At 37.4% G+C, this 22087-nt stretch overlaps 1 protein-coding gene across 1 annotated transcript in view; it reads left to right on the top strand.

Annotated features, from left to right (window-relative positions):
- DCC (DCC netrin 1 receptor) overlaps window positions 1-22087 on the top strand; it is a gene marked incomplete at both ends in the record, with an annotated part of 1188726 nt that overhangs the window by 832195 nt on the left and 334444 nt on the right. Inside the window, one exon of the mRNA XM_079717018.1 lies at window positions 21389-21537. Within this exon, the coding sequence (XP_079573144.1) occupies window positions 21389-21537 (149 nt within the window). The remainder of the gene's footprint in view (window positions 1-21388; window positions 21538-22087) is intronic.

Below are 22087 nucleotides of genomic sequence, written 5' to 3' on the forward strand. Positions count from 1 at the left end.
GAAGTGTAATTTGATTGGCTGATCCCAGAAAGGGAGAATTGACTAAAAGGATGCCTCAGATGCACAGCCCAGTCTTCTTGCTGCCAAGATTTTCCAAGAAACCAATCCAAAGGGGGATAGTTAGTGCCAAAATAAATGTTAGCCCAGAGCCAGCTTGCTTTCTGATATGTCCTTTGCCTGTTCATTAAACAGGAGCTTGAATTCTAATAGGATGTCTATTCAGAAATGACCCAGATGTTGAGTCACCTTATTCTCTGAGATTGCATCAGGATTTTATCAGTGGAAGCCTGGTTTATAGGTCCAAGTAAAGACTACAGAATTCAGAAGGAGTTTGCCTTTAGGTTGGTAATATCCCTTTTCTTTACCCTTTTCCCTGTCTTGGGAAATCTTATACAGCCCATTAACTCAGGGTACCCAGAATCCAAAACATTCACCCAGTGATCTGAAGCATAAAGTCAAGTTCATAAAGTCCATTTGAGATAGCTGATTTCAATCATTGAGTTTTACAAAGAATAAATTTGGGGATCAGAGAGCTTAAGGCCAGTCGTAGGATGGGTCAGTACACAGTGGGTATCACCAGGCCTATATCTATGTCTAGATTGCTCATCCAGGGTTGTTTATGTTAGATAACTCTGCTTACAAAAAAATCTGTTTCCTCATTTTGAAAATGGATGTAACACTAAACCAATATGCAAAATACCTGGGTTCTAGACTGAGACATTCTTTGTATATTGCTGTTATGTTTTTGAGCAGGTCACTTACCTTTTCTGATTTTCAATTTTCTCTCCTAAAATAGGGATTATCCTGCCTGTGTTAGTTTCCTGGGGCTGCTGTGACAAAGTGCCACATGTTGCCTGGTTTAAAACAATAAAAGTGTATTCTCTGACAGTTCTGGAGACTAGAAATCTGAAATCAAGGTGTCAGCAGACCCATGCTCCCTCTGAAGGCTTTAGAGAAAAATCTTTCCTTGTTGCTTCCTGGCTTCTGGTGGTTTGGGCAATCCTTTGGCATTTTTTGGTTTATAGGTGTATCACCCAGTCTCTGCTTCCATCTTCACATGACCTTCTCCCCTCTGTGGCCATGTCCCTTTGTGTCTTCTTTTTTTTATAAGGACGCCAGTCATATTGGATTTAGAGCCCACCCTAATCTAGTATGACTTCACCTTAATTTAGGTAATTATATCTGCAAAGGCCTTTCTGGGTACACGTGAATTAGGCAGGGGGCGGTGGATAGGGGAACTATTCAACCCAATACATACACTTCCCTAAAAATCATATAGATTGTTAGTAAGATTCCAAGTAATGTGGGTGAGGACTGAGAAAACTATTATATACATACATACATACACACACACACACACATGCATATACATATATGCATACATATACAGACATTTTTTTTCATTTTTATTGGAGTATAGTTGATTCACAATGTTGTGTTAGTTTCAGGTGTATAGCAAAGTGAATCAGTTATACATATACATTTATTCACTCTTTTTTAAGATTCTTTCCCCATATAGACCATTACAGAGTACTGAGTAGATTTCCCTATGCTATATACAGTAGGTCCTTATTGGTTACCTATTTTATATACAGTAGTGGGTATATGTCAATCCCAATCTCCCAATTTATTCCCCCCCCCACCTTACTCCCTGGTAACCATAAGTTTGTTTTCTACATTGACTCTGCTTCTGTTTTGTAAATAAGTTCATTTGTACCCTTTTTTTAGAGAAGAGTTAACATCTCTCCTCAAACTATTCCAAAAAATTGCAGAGGAAGGAACACTCCCAAGCTCATTCTACGAGGCCAGCATCACCCTGATACCAAAACCAGGCAAAGATATCATAAAAAAAATTACAGGCCCATATCACTGTTGAACATAGATGCAAAAATCCTCAACAATATACACATTTTTAAAAAATTAAGAAGCTACCTTTTTCATTTAAAAAATAATTTCAGTTACTGTCTCTCAAGCAGAGAAACATTAAAAATACCCTTAGTTCCTTAAAATCATATTTGATATGCTCCTACCTTCTTCCTCTCTGCAGAATTCTAACCCTGCCTGTAGGCTGTAGGACACAGTACTTTCTGAATATTAAGGACTGCGAACTGCTCAGGCGGCCTGAAGGGAACTAGCAAGTGAAAGAAATCAGCTGAGTAGCAGAGTTTGCAGAAGCTTCCAGCAAGAGCTGTGACAGGCACTGGCCACACCCTCAGATTTCCACTGTTTGACCTGCAGTTGATAAAAACTCCATCATCTTTTACTCGCAAACATTGATGGCAGCACCTTGACTTTGGTCTTAACAGCTACGACCCAAAGCAGTAATTGTGTATCATCACCTTGAAATCTTTCAACTTCAGCCCATAGCAATCCCCCGTACCTGTGAAACATCCTGTGAAAAAGAATTTTGGCCCAACCTAACTCCTCCATTAGCTGTGATGAAATTAAATGCGACAAAACTAACACTGTCAGAGTTGTGATTAGAACATATAACATTCCTACCACAGTGCTAATGCATGTCTGTGTGTGTGCGCGCATGTGCGCACACACAAAGATTAGCCGTGATAATTTCAGGGAAATGGAAAAACAGTTACCTGAAAGCTAACTGCATCTTAACAATTCTGTAATGAGCTCAAATTCTTATTATTTAAGAAAACATTGCCATAACAGTATAATATTTTAAAAATCCCAACCTTATTGAGCTTATGCCAGTCTGAGTGAGTTATGCTAACCCCCATGCTGAAGAACATGCTAGGGACATCATTTCTCCTCCCTGTTGTAAATCACTTACTTGAGCTTAACCTTCAGTCTGCTGTCTGCTGAAGACTTGATTCAAAGTCTTCTACTACTACCTTGCAGTGAAATAAAAAATTATTATTATCACTTCCATTCTTCAGAGGGACTGACTTGTAGTTCAGTCTAACCAAATGCTTAGGATCCCCAGAAATGACTTGATGCCTCTTCTGGGTTATGTTTCATCACTTAATAAAATTTTAAACCACAAATAACAGTATAATAATAGATTGAACATATCACTCACAGATTATGCCAACAGCTTGATTAATTTTATCACTTGGAGTATGATTTGTTCTCTGTCCTTTTGATAATTTAATGTTCTTACAGTAATTTTGCCACTCTCTTTGGAAATACTAAATTTTCTAGAGTTCTTGAATTATTCTAGTGGCAGTTCTTACTTCTGTAGTGTTGGGTATGGTAACCACTAGCCACAAGTGGCTGTGGAGCACTTGAAATGTGGCTTTTGCCCTAATTGAGGAGTCCTGAAAGAGTAAAATCCACACTGGCTATTAAAGACTTAGTATAAGCAATGTAAACTATCCCATTAACACATTTCATATTGATTATGATTTGAAGTGACCGTATTTTAGATATATTAGGTTATAGATATATATTTTTAAATTAATTCCACTTATTTCATTTTTACCTTTTTAATGTGGCTACTAGAAAATTCAAATTACATATGAGTATTCATGCCTCACATTATACTGGACAGTGATGACTTTGATATATTCCCTATGTCTTATACCCAGCCACAAGGAAGTCAAAAAGATTGCCAGTCTGATATTAAAATGAGTTTTGGAGTTATTGAAATACAGTGGTTAAACAAATCCATCTTCTTAAATATTTCTGAATGTTATCTAAATAACGTCATGTTTAACCATCATTTTCCTTATTTTACTCCAGATTTACTGAACGTTATAATCAATGGCCTTTGAATGTTTGAGTCAAAGACATTTCTTTCCTATTGGTCTGAAACTTTATGGCACCAATGAAAATTAAAGCCAAGGAGGTAGGGTTGAGGAAATAAAAGGAATCTTTGGATACAGAATAGTACATCCGTGTCCCTGTGTTCAGTTTTACTTAAAGTCATCATCCAACTTCTGTGAGATGATTTACTGCTGAAGACTATTTGTCTTCCTGCTGCTATCTCTGAACAAGCCCAAATCTTCCATGTGGTTAATGAACTTCTTATCTTTTGAATACTGAAAATAAAATAAAATAAACTTAATCCTCAGGGTGGTTCAGTTAGCAGACGGGGAGCCTTTTAGATGCTTCTTAGAGATAGAGGACAACTAGGTTTTCTGCCCTGTGCAATGATCAATCTTCCCTTCGCACGCGTGTATGTGTAAGGGCATTAAAGGTGCTTCTCAGTGATAAATGTCAGTGGAATCGCAAAGTGAGTATTAATTTCAGTATTGTCAAGGTCACATGTGTACCCAGGTTCATTGTTATTGGGATTTTTATTGTTGCCACTGTAAGGAAAGATATTTTTTCTTGAGCTCTTTTCTTCAAGTATCGGGAGCGGAATGGAGCAAAATTCCTCAACACGTATATACGTTGCTCAGAAAAAAGTGCCTTAGCAGAGTCTGATCTGTTAATTGGGGTAATTATTTTGAGTGCCTTAAAAAAGAGCAAAGTATGGGTTTAGAGGAGCTCAGTTAGGTGCGGATAGAAGAAACAGATGATCACAAAATCTGGAGACTAGCTAATGTTCCTAAAAAGCGGCTGACTATATATGGAAAAAGAAAGAAAAAAATTGCAGGAGAAATAAATAAAGAAGAAAAAGTCTGTGATGAGGCCATTCATAGAACTAGGGTGTGAAATTCTCTAGCCCAGAGCCCACAAAATTAAGAGAGAAGTAAAGATGAAGAAAAATAATAGGTTATGACTATCCATCTGGGGATAAATACCCAGCCGAATATCTCTGTATATAGTGAAGAACCTCAACCCCAGTATGGGTACCAACACTGATATTCACCTGCCCACACACCACACCCACACACCTGCCCAGTCTTGTTTAATCCAGTGTTTGCTATCTCAGTGAACAACATGAGGAACAACCAGCTATGCAAGTCAGAAATATAGGAGTAATTCTTTATTTGTTTTTTTTTTTTTTTTTTTTTTTTGCGGTACGCGGGCCTCTCACTGTTGTGGCCTCTCCTGTTGCGGAGCACAGGCTCCGGACGCGCAGGCTCAGTAGCCATGGCTCACGGGCCCAGCCACTCCGCGGCATGTGGGATCTTCCCGGACCGGGGCACGAACCTGTGTCCCCTGCATCGGCACACGGACTCTCAACCACTGCGCCACCAGGGAAGCCCTAGGAGTCATTCTTGATGCTTCTCTCCTCTCACTGCCCAACCTCCAATCCATCAAATGCTGTTGTTTTTACCTTCCCTGTAGCTCTTGAATCCCTCTTTATCTCTTCATGTCCATCACCATCATTCTAAATCAAGCTGCTAACCTCTCTCTTCTGTGCTATAGAATACTCTCCCAACTGGTCTCCCAACACGTACATTTGCCCCCTTCAATTCACAATTTGTATAGTGGACAGAGTTCAAAATGATTAAGTCTATCAGTACCTTGACGAGTCTTAAAAATCAAAATCCTCCTAACGCCTTTAAGGCCCAGTGTGGTCTCACCCCTGATGATCTCTCCCACCTCATCTGGACCTCTCCTAGCTCCTTGTGGCCTCATCACCTTAGACTAAATGTTAAGGAAGGTTTCATTGTTTCCACTGCTGATTCTCATGATGTCTGGCACACTGTGAAAATTGGTAATATTTATTGAGCATTTCCTTGGTACTAGATGCCATTCATAAATGATTTAATATTAATCTCCACAGCAAAGCCATGAGGTAGGTGTTAGTATTAACCCCATTTTTAAGGTAAAAAAATTTAAGCTCAAGAACATTAAGTAGATTAACCCTGGCTATATAGCCTGAGCAAGAGTACTGGATTTGAACCCAGGGTCTCCTCTTCTGGAGGCCACACTCTTTACTGTTAGTCTCTCTCACCAAAGGTTTATTAGATGGGATGTAGCCCAGATCGGTAACTTCTGTGAAACCTATGTGTTAGGAGAATAGAGTTCTAAATTTCTTCTCTAACTTACGGTGCCTCCACGAAGAGTCAGTTTACCCAAGGCAGTTACTTATCTTTTAAAGCCCAGAGATAGATAAACAATACATTTCTTCCCCAAAGAGGTGGTATCTTTGAAGGTAGGATCTTTTTGCCGTTATGTAGAAAAACCTACTCACTTGACTACTGGAGAAAAGATTGCTGCTTCCTTCTCCTCTAATACACAGCAGCAGGGCTCTTTTATAAAAGCAATCCATACATGTCATTTACTGACTCTATTAAAACTACAGCATCAAATATTGATTCTTCCCATACTGACCATAAATACAAGCCAAATTTTATAAAGGTTGCTGAGATTTAGTTACATCATCACCATGGGGAACACTCTGGGTTGCACTTAAGCTGAAGACACCTGATTCTCTGATGCATATCTATAATATTTATAGAGAACTGACTTTTCCGTGTGTAGAAGTACGATCCTGAAGTATATAAGAGTCTCAAATAAGTGTGAAACAAAGCAAGAGGCCTACACCTGTGCCCTTCCTAGGGATTTCTGCTTGGGACTCTTCTATAAGAATTAAACGTACATGTATGGTCTGTATAATAACAACAAAATAACTGTGTGGAGTATTTATGAGAAGGTTGAAAGGTTTAACTTATGTTTACAGACATAATTCTGGCCAGGACTCATGCTACACGCTATGCAGGTATGGACTGCTATGCTTACTGTTTCCTTTTCACATACAGCTTCTCCTTGTGTTCTTCTTACAATCTTGAGAATTAAGAGGAGCAAATACTTCTTCCTCCAATTGTCTGATGAGGGAACCAAAATTTGGAAATGTTTAAGGGACTTGATTTCAGGTAACAATAATATTAACTACTGCATTATTTTGAAGACTTGCTTTTCTATAATAGCACCATTTACAGTACAGTTTCTACAAGAGCCCTGTTATATAGAAAATATGAATGCATAAGAAAATAATATGCAGAGTGTTAAGGTAATCTGGTCTAAAGATAAAGTATTATTAAATAGTGAACAGGGGTTTTTGATCCAGGATTCAAAATTAAGGTGTTTCATTCCCATTTGGGGGTATTTTCTTTTTTTACCATGTATCACAGTGATAGTTTTCACCTTTCCACTATCTGTTTGGAATTTCTCAAAAGTTCTTGACAATTTCTTAGAAAACTCATTTGAATTTTTTTTTCTTTTCTGAACATTTGTTCCCAAACTGAAGTTCTAGAGGCAAACATCTTGCAAAAAATGGATTTTTTTTAAACTTCCTTCAAGCATCTTGAGACACACCACATTTTCTTAGAAATCAGTAGAACACTATTTGATTTGTTGATAATGCTAATAAAATAGACAAGCAATTTAATCATTGATAATTTCATGTTGGTGGGTTGTTTCCTGATTAACTGTGCCATCATTAATTAGTTCACTTTGGAATTATTCTCATTATTTTTACTTAAAGAATTCCTCATCTAAAGGCTCCCCCAAACTATTCTCTAGTTTTTCTCTCTGTTGACCAACTTGTAAACTCTATTCCAGAAAGGCAATTATCAAGGCCATTACTCATTAAACTCATTCACACCCATTTACCCTGACTCACTAGATTCCTCCTTCACATCTGAATTTCCTGTCCTTTTTCCATCAGTGCAATTTTCAACTGTTGTTCAAGAAATACTCTTGACCAAACTTACCATAACTGTCCTCAATTACTATATACTTCATCAGTAGGTCTATTTCTAGCGTTCTTATATACTTCATCATCCGTCCAGTCCAGAGAGGTGTTTTTTTTTGTTTGTTTGTTTTTGTGTGTGTTTTCTTTGTCCTAATAAGTTCCTTAAAAGTTTCTACATGATAAAATATTTCACAGTACTAGAGAAAGCATTGTATTATAAACACATTAAGAGTGTGATTAGACTTTAAAATGAGCTGTTACTTTTATCTAGAAATTTCAATCACAATGGAAAGTAACAAGACCCAAGCTATTCTGGGAAAAAAAATTTTTAAGTCATTATGATTAGGTTTACATGACAATAAGCCTTCAGTAATATGGAAATTTAAGCACATTTGGCTGAAACTTTAAGTTTTTAACTTCAGTATTATCTTTTTGGCAATGTTGCTGTATCATAAAAACAGTTGCCTTTGACATTACTTAAAAATCTCCAGTTTAGGGCTTCCCTGGTGGTGCCATGGTTGAGAGTCCACCTGCCGATGCAGGGGACACGGGTTCGTGCCCCTGTCCCGAAAGATCCCACGTGTCGCGGAGCGGCTAGGCCCGTGAGCCATGGCTGCTGAGCCTGCACGTGCGGAGCCTGTGCTCCGCAACGGGAGAGGCCACAACAGTGAAAGGCCTGCGTATCGCAAAAAAAAAAAAATCTCCAGTTTAAATGGTTTGAAATCTCATTCGGTCAGGAATCTACATTACCCACTACATTTTACTTTTCTAGGCATTGTTTGTGTTCTAAAGTGAAATTCAGCATAAGCTATGTACTTCACCAAGGTTATTATTGCTTGGTGGTGTTAGTGAAAAATCTGCCCACTGAAAAGACCTTACATTGAGGTCTATCCCTGTAATCACTTTTATTATAAAACTATTTCTGGTTCTAGGACGAATCACAAGAAGACTACTTTTAAGATTTTTTGCCTTCAGAGAGAATCATTAAAGTTTTTCCTACTATGCTGTCAAAAAATATCCATTATTTAATATATCAACATTTATACATGTTTATATATATAAGTAATATGTAAGTCATAAATCACACATATTATATATATATGTGTGTATATATATAGATACATCAATATATGTATGTCTACAGACACACAGATGCAGACACATATACGCACACATAATGACATAGTTGAGTATATTGTGAGTTAGCAGATAGCACCTATTCAAACCAAAAATATTCAATAAAATGTTCAGGTAGGGCTTCCCTGGTGGCGCAGTGGTGGAGAGTCCGCCTGCCGATGCAGGGGACGCGGGTTCGTGCCCTGGTCCGGGAAGATCCCACATGCCGCGGAGCGGCTGGGCCCGTGAGCCATGGCCGCTGAGCCTGCGTGTCCGGAGCCTGTGCTCCGCAACGGGAGAGGCCACAACAGTGAGAGGCCCGCGTACCGCAAAAAAAAAAAAAAAAAAAAAAAAAAAAAAAAAAAAAAATGTTCAGGTAATAACTGCTTCCTCCAGCCAAATCTTGTCAGACTCCTGTGGTTTTGTAATAGAAACCTACCCCACAGTTTGTGCTTCTTCCTTGCCAAACTACTGTCATATCTCCTAACTGTGCATAGTTCAGTCAAGAAGGGTTTTATTATGTTAATAATTACATTGCCTGCAGGCTTTTTGATGTTGCATTCCCCCTGCAGAATAGAAACAGATTTCATAGAAATATCATTAAAGCTGTTAACTACAGGAGAAAAAAAATCAAAGAGGCAATCAAAGCATGCACTTTATTATCAATAAGTGCAAATAGTTTCAGAAATGGTTTGCATTTGAAACACATTCAGTGAGGATATCATTGGAAATGGAAGCTGCTGCTTAAATATGAGAGCTTTGTGGCCTAAATCCATTTGGATCACCACAGATAATTATTTAGATCCCTTGCTATCCATTTTTAAAAATGGACTCAAGAATCATTTTTGTATTAGCACATGAATAAGAAGGTAGACTCACCCTCAGAATTCTGGCCTGAATTGAAGACATGTGAATTCTAGATCATTATTTGAATGACAACACATGTGATTTTTTTTTTTTTTTTTAATGCACAGTTACTTTAGTTCTTAAAAAAAAAAAAGGATTTGGTGGCTGTTAAATTAATGATTTAGGAACACTGTACTACGCAATCATTTTGAAAAGACTTTAAATATTCAAACATTCAACTAGGTATTCTCTGACACTAACATTTATCTTCATTTTGGACTACCAGCTGGGAAACATCAGTATAATGGTGAAAAGATATCAGCCTCATTCAGTATTGTGATGACAGAGACATGTCTTGATCCTTCTAAAGTTTTTTCTGTGAAAACCTTATATTCACATTCTTATTTGGAAGAGGTTGTTTAAACTCCCATTTTTAGTAGCATATATTTGATAAATCATAATTTGGAATTTAGCGTGCTTAATACAAATATCAAATTACAGTACAGAGAAGTCAGGAAGGTAGACAAATAGATATTAGAATAGACACAGAGCAAGAGAAAGGAAAGGAAAATAAAATAGGGTATTAATTTGTTTATGCTGTTTGATTTCTTTTTTTTTTTTTTTTTTTTGCATTACGTGGGCTTCTCACTGCTGTGGCCTCTCCCGTTGCGGAGCACAGGCTCTGGACGCGCAGGCCCAGCAGCCATGGCTCACGGGCCTAGCCGCTCCGCGGCATGTGGGATCTTCCCAGACCGGGGCACGAACCCGTGTCCCCTGCATCGGCAGGCGGACTCTCAACCACTGTGCCACCAGGGAAGCCCTGCTGTTTGATTTCTTGATCATCAGAAGCCCTAACACTTGGAAAATCTAAAATATTTGATGAATTAAACCAGATGAATTCAAATGCATTTGATTTACCCATGATTTGCAAAATGAAATAGAACCATCTATTTCACAAATGTTTCAGCTTATGAAACAGTATAGCATTTTATTAAAAGTTGAAGATGTCTATTTTAAAGTGAAATTATTGCCATATTTCCCATTATAAAGTAATTAATAAGCACTACAAATGATTTGATGATAGAGTCACTGATTTTCAGAACCAAAAAAAATCAGAGATATTATCTAATCCACTGGGAGCTACCACTTAGGAAATTGTAGAACTTAATGATGGAAACGTTGTACCCTACAACTCAAAAAACGTACGTATTACATTTTTGAAAATATGCAAACAATTTCAAGGGGTCCATGGACACCTTGGTCTTTGATGCCAATGACTGGTCTCTATCATGAGTAGGGACAAGAAATCATACCTTCTGACTCTTATCTTAATTAATCAACTAGCTCATTAAACTGTAATATTCTCCCCCCCACTCCACTTACCTACTCATACATATATAGAACACGGACATACATCCTGTCATCAGTATGATTATATGTGATAAATCATGCCTTATTAAAGATTCAGCCAACTTTTATATGCCATCTTTGGGTTAATATGCAATAAGAGCTCATTATAAAGTACCCTGTTACACTATAAACTTATATATAGTCAGAAATTCCTGTTCCCAGTACAAATAGTGACATGTAATACAGCTCATTTACTCTAGCATAGGTATTTAATTTGTTCTTAGGTACAGGTGTTATAATGAATTTCTACTGTAATGCAATATTGAAATTTAAGAAGGTAGTTGGTTAGGTTGACATTGATTGATAAGTTACTTGCATAGATTATGCATCTATTCTGAAATCTTTCCATTCTTTGAAGAAAGAGGTAACTGGAATAGAGATGGAGAGAAATTAGATGCAGTTTGCCACAAAATTATTGTCCAACTGTGGGGATCAGTGGGGATTATTAAAGACATCTGGGAAATGATGAGCAGTTAAACCCATTAAGGCTCTTGACTGACATGCTAAAATGTAATGAAGTGGAAGGCTGAAGCTGTTAACTGTATTGATTTCACATCTGATTCCTATTGTTGAACATCTTTGAGTCTTCCTTTTTTTCTCTCTTTCTTTCTCTCTAATATGCATATAATGAATCACTTATTTAAAAGTGTGTAAGTTATGTATAAATATAGTTTATAGACATAGGTCTGAATAAATACACAAGTACATATATATATCAATATATGTATGTGTACTTGTGTGTGTATATACAGATATACACACACACAAGCACATATGCATATTTCCACAATCAACATAAAACACAATATATTATCCACAGGCCTATGTTAGAGCTATAATTCAAAAAGAAAATATTAGGGAATTCAGGAATTTGAATTTATAGTACTGTTGTGCAGAAGAGTAAACATGTAATAGCTTATGTTGTTACCTAACCAAACTTGCCTCTGTTCTCACCTGCATGGTAAAGCCAATCTGTTGACACTGGGTTATAGTGAAGGAAAGTACAGCATTTATTTCAGGGCACCAAGCAAGGAGAATGGGCAGCTCATGTTCAAAAGTCCCAAACTCCTCAATGGCTTTCAGGGAAGAGGTTTTAAAGGCAAAGTGAGGGAAGGGGCCACAGGGTGTCTGATCAGCTCATGTAGAATTCTCGAATTGGTTGGCTTCAAGGTGAAGTTTTGCATCATCAACCTTCTGCTTTTCAACCGGTCCAGGGTCTGCGTGCTTGCGGTCAGCAGTTTTCATGTGGTGGGGGTGTGCTTCCTGTAAAAACAACTTAGGAATGTGTGTCAGGCCTTCGTCTGTATCTTTCAGGTAACTGGGAGTTGGGTGATTCTGCTCTGTGGCAGATTTATAGTCTAAATTGTTACCAGTTTCCTGGCCCAACAGCTATTCTTTGTTTCTACATCTTCACATTTCCTAATCATTAACTCTTTTTTTTATTATTAATTAATTAATTGATTTTATTTTATTTATTTTTGGCTGCTAATCATTAACTCTTGAGCCAGCCTTTTGAGACTCAAGGGAGGCTTGGGAGACTAAAGCAGAAGCCTTTTACTTCAAAGGACAAGGACACAGGGGCTTGTATACGGTTTCAATCCCCCTTTTCTTTGATAGTGCTCAGTCTTGAGGGGAACAGGTTTAGGAAAAGACAGGGAGTAAAGTTTTGGATAGAGGAGTTAATCATAAACTTGGCAGAGGAACTCAGTTTTAGGGGAACTCAGTTTCAAAGTGAAACACAGAGTCTTGACACTATCCAGGAATGCTGTGAAAACGAATGTCCCACATGCAGGCTGTATTTTGGTCTGGATGATTAACTCTTTCTGTCTCTCTATCTCTCTGTCTATATACAGGCAGACCTCATTTTATTGTGCTTTGCTTTATTGCACTTTGCAGACACTACATTTTTTAAAAATTGAAGATCTGTGGCAACCCTGTCTTGAACAAGTCTCTTGGCACCAGTTTTCCAATGGCATTTGCTCACTTCCCTGTCTCTATGTCACATTTTGGTAATTCTTGCAATATTTCAGAATTTTTCATGATTATTCTATTCATGATGGTGATCCGTGATCACCTTTGATGATCATCTTTGTGATCATCTTTGATGTTGCTCTTGTAACTCTTTTGGGGTTCCACAAACTGCACCCATATAAAGAAGGTGAACTTAACTGATAAATGTTGGGTGTGTTCTGACTGCTCCGCTGACAGGCCACTCCCCCCTCCATCTCTCCTCAGGCCTCCTTATTCCTTCAGGCACAACAATATTGAAATTAGGTCAATTAATAACTTTAGAATGACCTCTGAGTGTTCAAGTGAAAGGAAGGGTCAATCGGATGTGGCAAACTGCATTGTTGTCTTATTTTAAGAAAATGCCACAGCTGCCCCAGCCTTCAGCACCACCACCCTGATCAGTCAGCTGCCACCAACATCAAGGCAAGACCCTCCCCCTGCAAAAAGATTATGACTCACTGAGGTTTCAGATGATATTTAACATTTTTTAGCAATGAAGTATTTTTAAATTATGTACATATTTTTAGACATAAGGCACACTTAACAGAATACAGTACAGTGTAAACATGACTTTTTATACGTACTGGGAAACCAAAAATTTTGGTTTCCTTTATTGTGATAATTGCTTTATTGGGGTGGTCTGGAACCTAATATACAGTATCTCCAAGGTATGCCCATATGTCTGTAAAGTTGTCCCTCAGTATCTTCATTGGCATTGATTTCAGGGCTCCCCCATTGATACAAAAATCTCCAGATGCTTAAGTACCCTACATAAAATGAGGTAGTATTTGTATTTGCATATAACCTACACATATCCTCCAGTATATTTAACCTTGATTAATTATTAATATCTCTAGATTACTTATAATACCTAATACAATCAAAATGCTATGTGAATAGTTGTAAGTAAAATGTAAATGCTATGTAAATAGTTGCCACAGTACAGAAAATTCAAGTTTTGGTTCTTGGAACATTCTGGAGGTTTTTTGTTTTTTGTTTTTTTTGTATTTTTGAACTGAACTGAGGTTGGTTGAATCCAGACATGCAGAACCTATAGGGATGTATATCTATACATATACTGTATATACCTATATCTATCTATCTCTGTATATATCTGTGTGTGTATATATATATATATATATATATATGACTGTATATCTATATCTGTATTTATGTATATAAATATATATGTATATATGAAATGGAAATAAAAATAAAAATAAACAAATGGGACCTAATGAAACTTAAAAGCTTTTGCACAGCAAAGGAAACCATAAACAAGAAGAAAAGACAACCCTCAGAATGGGAGAAAATATTTCCAAGTGAAGCAACTGACAAAGGATTAATCTCCAAAATATACAAGCAGCTCATGCAGCTCAATAACAAAAAAACAAATAACCCAATCCAAAAACGGGCAGAAGACCTAAATAGACATTTCTCCAAAGAAGATATACAGATTGCCATCAAACGCATGAAAGGGTGCTCAACATCACTAATCATTAGAGAAATGCAAATCAAAACTACAATGAGGTATCACCTCACATCAGTCAGAATGGCCATCATCAAAAAATCTACAAATAATAAATGCTGGAGAGGGTGTGGAGAAAAGGGAACCCTCTTGTACTGTTGGTGGGAATGTAAATTGATACAGCCACTATGGAGAACAGTATGGAGGGTCCTTAAAAAACTAAAAATAGAATTACCATATGACCCAGTGATCCCACTACTGGGCATATACCCAGAGAAAACCATAATTCAAAAAGAGACATGCATCCCAATGTTCATTGCAGCACTATTTACAATAGCCAGCTCATGGAAGCAACCTAAATGCCCATTGACAGATGAATGGATAAAGAAGATGTGGTATATATATACAATGGAATATTACTCAGCCATAAAAAGGAATGAAATTGGGTCATTTGTAGAGATGTGGATTGATCTACAGACCGTCATACAGAGTGAAGTAAGTCAGAAAGAGAGAAATATTGTATATTAACACATATATATGGAACCTAGAAAAATGGTACAGATGAACAGGTTTGCAGTGTAGAAATTGAGACACAGATTTAGGGAACAAGCGAATGGATGCCAACGGGGGAAAGCGGTGGGAGGTGGGGTGGTGGTGTGCTGAATTGGGAGATTGGGATTGACATGTATACACTGATGTGTATAAAATAGATAACTATTAAGAACCTGCTGTATTAAAAAATAAAAATAAATAAATAAAAATTAATGCTCATATATCACTTAACTGACATTTCTCTGTAAAATTTATTAAATTATTCAGTTTCTAAAGAGTCTTTGGTTTATCTGGAAGAATAATTCATTTTTACTTATGTTTAGACAGTTCACAGTTCTAATCAGTACTTTATATATAATAAAAAAATAAAAAGGTAGTTGGTTAGGCTGGCATTGATTGATGAGTTGCTTACATTTGATTAGATTAGATTAGATTGGATTGGATTAGATTAGATTAATTTCATGTGTATGAGTATATATGATAAATATATGATTTGATTATAGTTCTTTGATGTGATGTTTATATTTACTTGGGATAACATAGGATTATAGTATTTTTATCTTAATATATGAGGATATTAAACTCTACCGATTCAATCAGATCACGAAATAAATTATAATTTAAAACATAAAGTTAAAGTAGGAAATGATCTTATTCTAAAATACAATCATTTTTCAGAAAAAGATAATTGGAAACTTTACACTAACAAGTCGAATGTAATCTATGAAAACACATACTGTTGTTTGTGAATGCTTAAACTAAATGCTCTGAATGTTCCTTTTTACTTCCGGTATCTATTATCTCTGCTTGAAATTGTTCTGGATTCCCAAGTACACTTTTTATTCCCTGATGGTGTCCAGTGACCATTAAGAAGGGAGAATAATTCAGCTGGTGAACAGATGATTGAGATTGACACTACCAGTATGTCCTGAATCCAAATTATGGTACTTACCACCTGATGTTGTCCCACTGGTAACTACGCCACCTGTACATTTAAAGAAATTATACTGTGGGCAAAGTGTACACAGACTCTCATGCATACAAGAAACACGGACGTATATAACAACTTTAGTTCTCATCAGGTGTGTTAGGAAAATACAATTTTCTGATCACTCATAGTAACAATGCTGAATCAACAAAATCAAATGAGTTAGACTATGTATTTTAGGCTTGTGATTTACCATAACATTTGGTAACTGCATATAAAGCCCTTCACTTGACACATATTTATTGATTACTTTCTGTATACCTAGCTTTGTGCATATCTCTGGAGAAGACAGCTGTTCTTACTGTTTGGGAAACTCAGTGAAGGGTTTTGACCATTCTCCCAACAGCCAGGACACTAAGCAGCCATGGCTGGAATCATCAGGGGAGGAGTATGGTCTAATGTTTGTTATTGTTGGGGTGTTGCCTTGAGCTGCAGGCATCCCTGTAGTTTCTTCTCCACAATGCCTGATGGAAGTGATTGATCCCCACACACTCAAAAAGTCATAGACAGGCTTTGCATCCTCCCATCTCCCCCTTCCCGCCATGTGCCCCTACCATGCTAAGTGGCCCTTTCAGCTTGTCCTTCCAGATTCTCAGGTGGCTCACTCTGGGTGCATGGGTCATTTCTAGATTCTCTCCCAGCCACACCCGGAGCCTCAGGAAGCTCTGAGTGACATGGGCACTCTTCACACCCCTGCCTTCTTAGCAAAGTTGCCACTGACTCTGCATGTGGTGGTTCAGGTGAAGTGCAAACTCATTTTCTTCTTTGTTCCTCAAATATTGAAAACATTTAAAATTGTTTCACATCACACCATTGAGCTCCAGTAGAACAGATAAGCAGAAACTCCCCAAGCATTGCCTCCCCTTCCTTGCTCCCAGACATGTCCTGGAAACCTTTCTTGAATGTGTTACATCTCACAGTGGGAGTGATGGCTTTGGAGTTTGGCCATTTTAAAATCTGAATCTTTTCTCTCAGAATAAGCCCTGTTCTTAGTAAGCGATGCCCCTTCACTTTAGCCATGGGAGAGCCAGAAAGGACACATTCAGTCACATTCAGTTAATACTTTCCACATTAATGGACTGCACAAATATGCTCTATGTGAACTTTCAAAATCCTGGTTACCTTACATTCAACATGTATCTTAAGCAGTTCACTCAATCTCGCTGCTGTTTTTGCTCCTTTCTCTCTCTCCCTTCCATAGAAGAACAGTAGATTCCGAATCAGAAATGTCCCTTCTTGAAATGTTTGCATTGTTTTTGTGAGTATATAAGTAATCAAAGAAGTATGCAAGTCATCACTGTTTTTACTAATGTTATTTAAAATATTGTACTTTGAAAATCTGGTTGAAGAGTTATCAGCGGGCAAGTTTTGAGTTTGCTTTTTTCCCCCATGGAAGAAAACGTCTGCTTCATTATAATACAATTCTAACTGCATCACTATAAACTTGGACACAGGCAGGACTTGCCACTGTTCAACAAGATCTACTAAAGTCTCCTCTGTGTGAGAAATAAGGGATTTTCCATAGAAAAATTACTGCTTCATGGAAGAGTACTGAGGTGGGGATACTCTCATGAAATGTCTATCAAAATACAAGTGTTTGGGACTCAGAGTTCTCCCTCTGGAAGAAAGGGCATGTAAAAGAAGAATGGGGAAGGCAAGAATGACCCCATCCATGGATTGGAATGGGAGGAATCTCTATAGAGTCATGAAAAATAGCATATGGATCTGTATATTTGAGTATATGTATCCACCTAAACCTTTTTCTGTGTATCTGTGTATACACATTCATGTGTTTCTTGTTCACCCAAAGGACCTAGAGACATTGATAAAAAGCATACTCCCAATGTAGTATCTCCACACAGATTGTTTATTAGTTGTAAGCGGCAAAGCAGAGGGCTGGGGTCTGGGGGGATGCAGGGGACCACTTACCTCTACAGTGGAGAAACCTGATAGTACCTTGACCTGCTATTCAAAATTAACATACATGATGGTACAGAGATCTTGTGCCTCTGGATGTGATGCCTTGAGAAGGACTGACATCGCTTGCATTTTGTTTCAGCCTGGAATGTATAACCTAAATTCAGTATGAAGAAACAAAGACAAACCCAAAATGAAGAACATTCTATTAATTAAAATAGAACCCAGCAATCCCACTCCTGGGCATATACCCAGAGAAAACCGTAATTCAAAAAGATACATGCACCCCAATGTTCATTGCAGCACTGTTTACAATAGCCAGGACATGGAAGCAACCTAAATGTCCACCAACAGAGGAATGGATAGAGAAGATGTGGTACATATATACAATGGAATATTACTCAGCATTAAAATAGAACAAAATAATGCCATTTGCAGCTACATGGATGGACCTAGAGATTGTCATACTGAGTGAAGTAAGTCAGACACAGAAAGACAATTATCACATGATATCACTTACATGTGGAATCTAAAAATAAAGGTTACAAGTGAATTTATTTACAAAACAGAAGTAGAGTCATGGATGTAGAAAACAAACTTATAGTTACCAGGGTATTGGGGAGAAGGGGGGATAAATTGGGAGATTGGGACTGACATATACACACTACTATATATAAAATAGTTAACTAATAAGAACCCACTGTATGGCACAGGGAACTCTACTCAGTATTCTGTAATGACCTATATGGGAAAAGAATCTTAGAAAATAAAGGAGTGGGGCTTCCCTGGTGGCGCAGTGGTTGAGAGTCCGCCTGCCGACGCAGGGGACACGGGTTTGTGCCCCAGTCCAGGAAGATCCCACATGCCACGGGGCGGCTGGGCCCATGAGCCATGGCTGCTGAGCCTGCGCGTCCGGAGCCTGTGCTCCGCAATGGAAGAGGCCACAACAGTGAGAGACCCGCATACCACAAAAAAATAAATAAATAAAAATAAATAAAGAAAGAAAGGAGTGGATATATGTATATGTATAACTGATTCACTTTGCTGTACACCTGAAACTAACACAACATTGTAAATCAACTAGACTCCAATAATTTAAACATATATATATATATATATATATATAAAAATGTCCTAAAAGATAAAGAAAGGCTTTTGAACTGTTTCAGTATAAAGCAGACTAAAGAGATATGGTAAAGAAATTCAAACTTAACCATAAACTGGATCCTCAATTAGAGATGAAAATGCTACATAAATGACACTATTGAGTCAGTTGACACAGATGACGATTAGTAATATTGTATTACTATGAAATGCACTGAAGTTGACAATTATATTATTCATGCACACATTAATTCTTAGGAAATATGCATTAAAGAATTTAGGGGTAAAGAACCCGATTGGTGCAACTAAATCTAGATAGATAGATAGATAGATAGATAGATAGATAGATAGATAGATAGATAGATAATTGAGAGAGAGAATGATAACGTTTATAGAACAAAGTGTTAATAATGGGTAAATCTGGATAAAGGGAACAAGGGTGTTCTATGTACGCTTCTCATTCTTAACGTATTCTATAGGTATAAAATGTCTTCCAAATAAGTTTTTAAGAAATTATTAATAATCAGTTGTTAAGGTGAAAAGAATGCAATTGTCAATAATAACGATTCTCCAGATTTGGGGACTGGTGGGAAAATATGTGAAGGTGACATTGATACCAACCAGGGTTCTTGGCCTTCCCCAATCAAGCAAGGCTTTATTGGGGCCCATGCTGCAGCAGGGAGGAGCGAAAACAAGTAACAGGTTCCCTTGCTCACTCCCTGAGGAAGGGCAAGCTGGTTCCTTCTATGGGGTGAGGGAAGGGGTGTGTCCAGGGATTCGGCCAGAGGGGTGTCTTAGGTGGTCTCCCCACCCATTTGGTGGTGTTGAGTGCAGGGGGCATGCGCAGTATCCTACTTTTGCTCCCGACACCCTGTCTTTGCTCCCAGCTCTTCAGATGTGGCAGTTGGGATTTTTTTTTGGTCTTTTTGTATCTCCTTGTCCATAATTTGCCCCAACTGCACATGCACAGTTATTTTTAGTCCCTTATAGTTTCTTTGTATTCTGTTGCTTGGGGAGAGGTTTGTCCAGGTGCACTGCAGCAAAGGGTCCCAGGGCCCAGGGCCCAGCCTGTCTCAACATAAAATATATGTTTCTGACATGAGTATTTTTTTTCCCCAAAAAATGTGTGAGCGGTAATGCCTTAAGGAGCTGGGTTCCATGGAAAAAATTCTGAAAATGATCCAGAGACACAGGTTCCATTCCGATCTAAGAAGTATATCATCAGATGTCATGTCATCTGGGTTTTCATATGCTATTTCACTATGGAAGTTCAAACTCACAAGAGTTGAATTAGAGGCAAAAAATGTATATCTATCTGTCCAAAGCTAGGTGGTATCTAAGGCTGGGGGAAGTACACAGCATGTTTAAGTTGTTGTTATGCTTGCAATGATGAGACTATTTATTTCAGATTATAGTAACTAATGTGATTATTGCATTTACCATTTACAAATCATATATTTAATTTCAGGTCCATAGGCACAAATAAAGAATTCTGCACATATTCAGAATTTGCAAATCTAAAATCAGAAGGATTTTCCTAACTCATTTCACATCCTAACCTGACCTGACCTTATGTTAGACTATATATATAGTCTTTAATAATCCTGTTTGGTGTGAATGTCATATATTTGCTGCAAATATATGGTTTAATAACAGGGTGCTACCACAGACCCCACTCGGGGTGTTACATAAAACACTGTGTATGCACCATGTTACATTTCTAAAACCTGAAAATTTTTGGATATAGAAACACATCTGGACGTAAATGTTTTGTTTAAGTGATTGCGGACCTGTGTTTATCTAATTTCTTTAATGAACATGCTTCTTATCCTTGATTAAGTGAAGTAATAGTTATGAGAGAAGATAGAATACTAGAAAGTAAAATTGAAAATTAAATCCTGAAATTAATTTAAAGGACCCAGATTTGGGCAAGATTTTAAAATGATGACTTAAATAAGGACAATGTGGTAAGTTATCCATAACTGTGCTGCCTATTTGAATTATAAGTAGGATCATGATGTACAAGTATTCTAATTTCATTTTCTCTTTTCATTCTGCAGTTAGCAATACACAGGCAAAGGCCTACTTACAAAGTGGAAAATTCTCCATACTAAGAATTTAGATTAAGAATCCTACTCTTATTCAGCCATTACCCTAGTCACTTATACTCCTTGGCCAGTTTCCTCAACTGAAAAATGAAATAAGTAATTTAGATTAATATAAGTCCTCTTCTGAATTTTAAAATGAAATGATTCTAAAATTGCATAACTTTCTATTTATATCCTATATTTTTATATTCTTATTCCATATGGTTCTAAAAATAGCACATGGTGCTATAATTTCCTTGAACTGTAAAAGATGAAATTCTGTTTGTTTTGAGAAAGAGGACCTTCTTGTACTAATCAATTTCTCTTGTAAACAGTGCAAGTTCCAGGGCCAGTAGAAAATCTGCAAGCCGTATCTACCTCACCTACCTCAGTTCTTATTACCTGGGAACCCCCTGCCTATGCAAATGGTCCAGTACAAGGTTACAGATTGTTCTGCACTGAAGTGTCCACGGGGAAGGAACAGGTAGGCAAGAGAATGGGCCCCACTCCTGTCACCTATCGGAGAAATTGCAGGAGATCTGCAGGCTCTTGATATAAACCAGTATCTAGCACATTAATTGGATAGCTGATCAGTTTTAAAGTAACTGTTATTGAAAATGTTAAGCAATTTAATTGAATTCGGGTGGTAAGAGAGGCAAATGGGCAATGAGATGAAGTTAATACAAAGGATGCAGATTTTTTGTTTGAGTATATTTTGGTCTGGGCCAGTGTAACCACATTTGAATGAGCCCATCTGGTTCCAGAAAAGTATTTGCATTTTTCAGTCCTTATCCTAAGGGATGATCAATCTTATATTCAGCAACTTCCGTCAAATTGCTTTTTTCATTCTTTTTACATTCATATGTTTGATGTTATTTCTGTCTTCTCCCCACCATGGGACCATCACCTATCACTTCTCGTTGTTTTCAGAATTACTTTACTCCTGAAGACTACCTTCCATTTTGCTTCTAATCTGTGGTTAGCACAGACATTGGAAAATAGACAAATTAGATTTTCATGTAAAGTAAGAGTAA

The sequence above is a fragment of the Hyperoodon ampullatus genome (assembly GCF_949752795.1).
Source record: "Hyperoodon ampullatus genome assembly, chromosome: 13".
In the NCBI taxonomy this organism is placed as follows: Eukaryota; Metazoa; Chordata; class Mammalia; order Artiodactyla; family Ziphiidae; genus Hyperoodon; species Hyperoodon ampullatus.